Source organism: Puntigrus tetrazona, unplaced genomic scaffold (assembly GCF_018831695.1).
Source record: "Puntigrus tetrazona isolate hp1 unplaced genomic scaffold, ASM1883169v1 S000000528, whole genome shotgun sequence".
In the NCBI taxonomy this organism is placed as follows: Eukaryota; Metazoa; Chordata; class Actinopteri; order Cypriniformes; family Cyprinidae; genus Puntigrus; species Puntigrus tetrazona.
In genome coordinates, this window is record NW_025048164.1 from 1,037,501 (window position 1) to 1,045,000 (window position 7,500).

Genomic DNA, 7,500 nt, shown 5'->3' on the forward strand with positions numbered 1-7,500 from the left:
TTTAATTTTAGCTCTAAAGCAGCTTTACAAAAGATAATCGTTTCGTCGTTCAGATCAATTCAGTTCAATTTGTTTTTGTGTTTTTGTTTATTCAATTTTTTGTGGTTTGTCTTATTTTTGTTCCATTTATTTTCTACTTTGGTGTTTTGTTTTATTTTATGCAATTTTTTCCCTTTTTTGTTTCATCATAAGGTTGATTTCATTATTTGCTGTTTGTTTTGATGTTTTATGTTGTTGATTTATTTTATTTTATATATGTTTTTCTGTTTAGTTTAGTTTGTTAATAACAAATTAAAGGGGTCATATAATGGTACATGCGCTTTTACAAATAGTTTGAACGGAAATGTGTTTTAGCAAACATACAATGTTATCTAATCTCCTTAAATCTTCTCTCCTCTCTCAAATCAAGCCGTCTGAACGCGTGACATCACACGGTCGGAGGCTCCTCCCACGGCTGTTGATTGACAGTAGCGTTTCAGCACAGACCCGCCCTAAGCGAGATGGTCATCATAGTCCGTCTCTGTGGATATATGTGTTATATTAATCTTTACAAATCACGATGCATGCGGCTGCAGTTATCACTCAGGGTGCATGGTGGAATATTGTATACATCAGTAAACTCACTGATTCCCTGCCAGTCCATCCAAAGATAGATCGAAGTGAAACGTTCTGTTCGAGTCGTGTTTGTCGAAGTTCTTCGGGGGCTCCGTCTTGTTCCGAGTCTGACTTCGTTGCACACGTGTGTCTTCAGAGCACGCCGCTGCCAGTCTTTCTCCAAAACATACCCTCTACTGTCGTCAAGGCAACACTACGCGTGCGTCGAGTAAAACGCCCCATAGAACCCGAGGGGCGGGGTTAGCAGAGCTCAATATTATTTAAAGGCACATGCACTGAAATGGCGTGCTGAACATTTTAACTTTTCATTAAACCCCTAAAGAATCATATTAACTTTATGATGTTTAGCATTATATGACCCCTTTAAAGATGCACAAACACGTTGTTTGTTTGTGGTTGATGTTGGCAGTTCAAACCGATTCAAACACAAATCATTTAGAGTCCTCTGGATCCGTGCGAATCATCTCTGGCGCTCTGTTTGTTCCCAGGAGGCTTTGTGCACCACGGAAACGGCTCTTGCGATGAACCGGTACATCGGTTCGGCCGTGCTTCCCCTGCTGACCCGCTGCGCTCCTCACTTCTCCGGCACAGAGCATCACGCCGCGCTCATCGACTCCACGCTCTACACCATCTACCGCCTGTCCAAGGGCTGCTCGCTCACCAAAGCCCAGCGAGATGCCATCGAGGAGTGTCTGCTAGCCATCTGCAAGTGAGAACATACAGAGGCCCCTGCTCTACAAAGAGGATCATGCACTTCCTATAATCGTTCATCATTGGAATCAATAAAAAAATACATTATAGTGTTTACCGTTATTGTGATATTTGTTATAGTTAGCATAATAATTCCCGTTTGAGTTATTATTGTAGTTATTGCACTATTAATTGTTGTGATAACTGTACTGTATAGTTATTGTTACAGTTATTGCTAGTAATTGCTGTAATTATCGGTATAGCTATCATTGTGATTGTTGTAGTTATCATTATAGTCTTCACTGTAATTATCAGTATAATTATTGTTATAGTTTTCGCTATAGTTATTGATATAGCTATAATTATAGTTATCATTTATAGTTATAGTCATCGGTGTAATATCGGTATAGTTATTGCTTTGGTTATCATTCATCTTGTTTTGTTGTTGCTGTAAATATAATGCACTTCTCATAATAGGTCTTTTTTCCAAAATGACGAATATTAGATTAATCTTGATTATTATTCCTTTATATATATAATTTTTGCATGTAGCTCAGATACAGGAAAGACAGCTAGCTGCTTAGTAAGAAGTTACACCTAACACTGTTCTAGTTTTAGTTATCGGTAGAGCTATCTTTATACTTCTCACTATAATTATCGGTGTAATTATCAGTACAGTTATTGCTATAGTTCTCATTATAGTCATTACTCTAATTATCTGTGTAATTATTGTTGTATTATAGTTATCACTTTAGTAATTAGTAATTTATTTTAAAGTTATCACTTTACCTATCAGTATAGCTATCGCTTTAGTCATCCATGTAATTATCAGTGTAGTTGTTGGTATAGTTATCACTATAGTCATTGCTCTAATTATCAGAAAAATTATTATTATGGTTTTAGTTGTTTAGCTATTATTATAGTTATTGCTAGTGTCATCTGTGGAATTATCGGTTTAGTTATTTCTATAGTCATCGCTGTAATTATCAGTATAGTTGTTATATTTATCGGTTTAGTTATTTCTATAGTCATCACTGTAATTATCGGTATAGTTGTTATATCTATCGGTTTAGTTATTTCTATAGTCATCGCTGTAATTATCGGTATAGTTGTTATATTTATCGGTTTAGTTATTTCTATAGTCATCGCTGTAATTATCGGTATAGTTGTTATATTTATCGGTTTAGTTATTTCTATAGTCATCGCTGTAATTATCGGTATAGTTGTTATATTTATCGGTTTAGTTATTTCTATAGTCATCGCTGTAATTATCGGTATAGTTGTTATATTTATCGGTTTAGTTATTTCTATAGTCATCGCTGTAATTATCAGTATAGTTGTTATATTTATCGGTTTAGTTATTTCTATAGTCATCACTGTAATTATCGGTATAGTTGTTATATTTATCGGTTTAGTTATTTCTATAGTCATCGCTGTAATTATCGGTATAGTTGTTATATTTATCGGTTTAGCTATCATTGTGCTTATCATTTCAGTCGTCAGTATAGTGGTGGCTGTTATTATCTGTATAATTATTGTCTTTGTCCTTGTTTTGTGTTGCGCTCAGGTACCTCAGGCCCTCCATGCTGCAGCATCTGCTGCGCCGGCTGGTGTTTGATGTTCCTTTATTGTCTGAATACTGTAAGATGCCTCTGAAGGTAAACAGTGTGACTCTGACAGAAGAGTTTTTTGTGCAGCACAGCTTTTTTCCTGCCGTTATTCTTTATTCGCCCCTTCTATTTGAGCCACTCCCGCATTCATCATGCCGTTATTGATCCAGTTTTCTTCACCGTTTGGATGTTGTTATGCATCAGTGCTCCGGTTTAGGGCTCTTTAGCTGCAGATGTTCATCATCTGACTCTAGTGTCCATTAATGACTCAGTAATGTAGTTTGTCTCGTTGCTCGTCATAAAAAACACGCACTGTTGTGTAATTCATATTTAAATAGAGGATGTTTCTGTGAAGCTCATTAGTTTGAGTGTTTTTATAGGAGAGCGCTCACTGAATGTCTCGTGATGGTGTGTTTTGCAGCTGTTGACAAACCATTACGAGCAGAACTGGAAGTATTACTGTCTGCCGTCTGGATGGGGCAGTTACGGTCAGGCGTCTGAGGAGGAGCTGCTGCTCACCAAGAAGATCTTCTGGGGCATCTTCGACTCTCTCTCCCAGAAGGTGAAGAGATCGGCATTTGAGCAACATATCCGCACGTAAAAGACGCTGAAAATGTAGCTTCTTTAACAGAAACAAATTACATCTAAACATTTATCAACGTAGAAAACAGCTATTTTGGATTGTAAAAAATATTTAGGTATTTTTACTGTGTTTTGGATCAATTGAATACATCCTTGGTGAGCAGGAGAGATTTGTTTGACAAACATTAAGGAGTCTTCCGTCTCTGATGATCGTGAATGCAGAAGTACGAGCAGGATCTGTTTAAGATGGCCATGCCGTGTCTGAGCGCCATCGCTGGAGCTCTGCCACCGGACTACATCGACTCCACGCTCAGCACCGCGCTGGAGAAGCAGGTGTCTGTGGATACGCAGGGAAACTTCGACCCCAGACCCATAAACACAGCCAAGTACGTCAGAGAAGCATCTGCAGGGAAACTCTGCTTGATCTAGGGCTGGCCAGTAATCCATGTCCTATTGAGATTGGGATTGCATTCACGTTGATGGCTCTGGATACGTTATAGATTTTATATAGAAAGCCCGACTCTTATGCAAGGACTGAAACACGTCTGGTGTGTCTGGTTTTTCTCTCGTAGCATCTGCCTGCCGGAGAAGCTGGAGTACATCGCAAACAAATACGCAGAACATTCCCACGAGAAATGGGCTGCTGAGAAGGTGAGAGAAGTTAACTCCAACAGCTGCTGGTTATTAACTAGTGCTGCCAAACGATTCATTATCCACTTTTAATATGAACTTATACATATATACATGGATATATGTGTGTGTGTTTGTGTTTGTATTTATATATGCACAATATAAACAATACAGTACACACACACACACATCTAATAAACAGCTGAGTAAACGAGATGTTCCTCGTCTGTGTTCAGGTGCTTCTGGGCTGGAAACACGGAGAAACCATCGATGAGAAAGCCAAAACTCACCCGATGCTGAGATCCTACAAATCCCTGACGGAAAAGGTAGAAAACAGACACGCGTTTCCTTTCTGAATCTCCTGATTCGTGCGATGTGGATCTTCAGATGGCCAACCACCACTTGACTTTTAATAAACTAATCTCCAGAAGAGAGTTAAATCTAGACTGTGTTTTTTGTATTTGAATAGATCTGTGTTCGCTACAGCCAAAAGGTGACTTTCGGTGTTTCATTGGTGATGTTTTGGTGTATTTAGATGTACTGTATCATGCAGCAGTTACTAATGATTACTAATGCACCTCACAGAATTCATAGCATACAAGATTGAATATTCACTGATATATTGTTATTTACAAAATTCTGCTGAGCTTCAAAAAAAAACCTCAAACCTCATTTTAATACATATACAACTAGATCACCTAATTATATTTATTTGGCTGTCCCTAGAACAAAAAAATAACCGCTAATGGTCATAAATAATAGGAATGTGCTACAAAAGCTATTAAAACTAAATAAATATTCCAGTATGAGCTTTTTAAAAAATTACTTTGTTTATTTTTAATGCATTTTAATTAGTGCTGTCAAACAACTACTCATGATTAAAACCGTTTTTGTTTCCATGATAAATAAAGTACACACATATATATAATATATGTAAATACCTGGCACACCTGCAGTACACATTTAGATATATTTAATCTATAATATTATGTAATATATAAACTATTAATTGTGATTAATTGAAAATAGGTTTTTGTTTACATAGCAGGTGTTTTTTTTATTACATGTATAGGTTATATTTATATATTAAATCTTTATAATATAAATGATAGGAATATAAATATAGACATGATTATATGAAATATATGCTTTTGTGTGTATTTATATATGCATAATACATATACACAGTACACACACACACATGTAAACAAAAGAAAATGGTATTTTTCAGACAAATAGGTTATGTTTATATTAATATAAATTAAATGAATATAAATATACTCATGAATGTATTTAAAATATATATTATATTTGTGTTTTTATGTGTGTATATGATGTAAGCACACATTATGCAAGCAAAAAATATATATTTTGTACACAATCATTTAACAGCACTAAAATGTGTGTGTATATAAATAATATATAAACAACGTTTTCTTAAATATAGACATGCATGTGCCTGTATTTATATATACACATTACACACACACATTATGTAAACAAAATCAAAATGGTGTTTTGCATCTAATAACTGTAAGTTTGCATGTTTCTCAGAAAATATGAATTATTTAAGCAGGCTGTTATTGAAAACGAGAACTGAATTGGCTATCCTTGTTAAATAAATGAAGCGTGTTTGTGTCTGCAGGAGAAGGAGGCGTATCGCTGGACGGTGCGTGAGTCTCTGAAGAGCATGTTAGTGATGGGCTGGAGCGTCGATCGCACCAGAGAAGGAGAGAGCCTGCTTCAGCAGAGAGAGATGGACAAGCTGCGGCGCGTCTCTCAGGCCTCGCAGGTGCTCACACACACTTCACACAGTGTCTGCTGCCTGAATAGATGCAGTGGTTTCATCAAAAACAGTCCAGGGGCCTCAGATACCGTCCGAAGACATCACTCAGTGTGTGTGTTATTGTGTGTTTTCAGGGAAACGGCTTCAATCCAAACCCGCTGGACATGAGCGGCGTCCTTCTGTCCAGAGAACTGCAGGTTAATGAACTCTTTCCAGTAACATTTAAAGACGCTTATATAGAATATTGTCTGTTTTTTGTCCAAGCTGAATTTTATGAAATGTTTGTTTTTATTAAATTGTTGAATATTTAATCTGTATCTGGAACGTGAAGCTGATGGATACTGTGAATAACCTGGTAATCAGTCAGTCAGTCAAAGCAATGCATTTTATCTTTTAATAAATACTAGTCAATAAAAAACATGAATATTTGTAACTAATATTAAAAATGCCTTTATAAATAATAAATGTTGACAATAATAAGGTTTTCTATGCTAACATCAGTTTGTGCATTACCTAACTAGGAACAATATATTTATGCTCTATTTATCTTTGATGTATTTTTTATTTAAAACAAAAAAATATTAATAAATCAATGTAAGGTTTATTTGTTGACATCAATTTAAGCATCACGTAACATTAAACAATGTATTTTACAATCTAAAATGTGTGTATGTGTATATATATGTATGTACATGTATGTATATGTGTGTATATATATATAATGAAGTAATTTTGAAATATGTATGTGTTGACATTTTTTTTATTTTATAGCATTTATTAATCTTACAAGCTTTGATTTGAAAAATGCATTCATGTTGAAATGATAATGTAACCGTTAATGTTAATATTACTTTTAGTAAACAATATTAATATGTGAAAGCGTATTGTTGCACTGCTCTGTGTTTGTAGGGTTATGATTGATTTCTTTCACTGATTATTGTCTCTGTAAGACATGATATCGATCGAGTGTGTGTTCTGAATGTTTTCTGGTCTTCTGTGCTCCAGTCGATGGTTGAGGTCGTGGCTGAGAACTATCACAACATCTGGGCCAAGAAGAAGAAGAGTGATCTGGGCAGCAGAGGTGTGTTTCTCTGGTCCGAGTGTGTCGTGAGGGTGTGTGTGTGTGTGTGTGTGTGTGTGTGTGATGTGTTGTATGTTCTCCCAGCTGCAGGAGGAGCTCATCCCCTGCTGGTGCCTTACGACACGCTCACGGCTAAAGAGAAGACCAAAGACCGCGAGCGAGCACAAGATCTCTTCCGCTTCCTGCAGATCAACGGATACGCCATCAGCAGGTGTGTGTGTGCTTTCAATAAAGTGAAATCTAAAAATCAGTGCTGGTATCTTATTGATATCGGTACCGATATCGGCCGATAATTAGACTTTTTGGTACTGGATTGGTTCTGAAAAAGTGGAATCTAAAGCCTCCTTCACACAAAGACCCATACTTATAGAGATTGTTGTTTTATTGATGCATCCATTCCACTTTTTCAGAAGCAATCCAGTACCAAAAGGTCTAATTATCGGCCGATATCGGTACCGATATCAATAAGATACCAGCATTGATTTTTAGATTTCACTTTATTGTGA

The 7,500-nt window shown here is 36.3% G+C and overlaps 1 protein-coding gene across 11 annotated transcripts in view; it reads left to right on the plus strand.

Moving 5' to 3' along the window:
* The window catches only part of LOC122334450 (ryanodine receptor 3), a 113,669-nt gene that overhangs the window by 72,907 nt on the left and 33,262 nt on the right, over positions 1-7,500 (plus strand). For all 11 annotated transcript variants that reach the window (XM_043232367.1, XM_043232370.1, XM_043232369.1 and 8 more), the window contains 10 exons: positions 1,104-1,324; positions 2,873-2,963; positions 3,337-3,477; positions 3,720-3,883; positions 4,070-4,148; positions 4,364-4,453; positions 5,773-5,919; positions 6,048-6,110; positions 6,919-6,994; positions 7,079-7,205. In XM_043232367.1, coding sequence (XP_043088302.1) covers positions 1,104-1,324; positions 2,873-2,963; positions 3,337-3,477; positions 3,720-3,883; positions 4,070-4,148; positions 4,364-4,453; positions 5,773-5,919; positions 6,048-6,110; positions 6,919-6,994; positions 7,079-7,205 — 1,199 coding nt within the window. The remainder of the gene's footprint in view (positions 1-1,103; positions 1,325-2,872; positions 2,964-3,336; positions 3,478-3,719; positions 3,884-4,069; positions 4,149-4,363; positions 4,454-5,772; positions 5,920-6,047; positions 6,111-6,918; positions 6,995-7,078; positions 7,206-7,500) is intronic.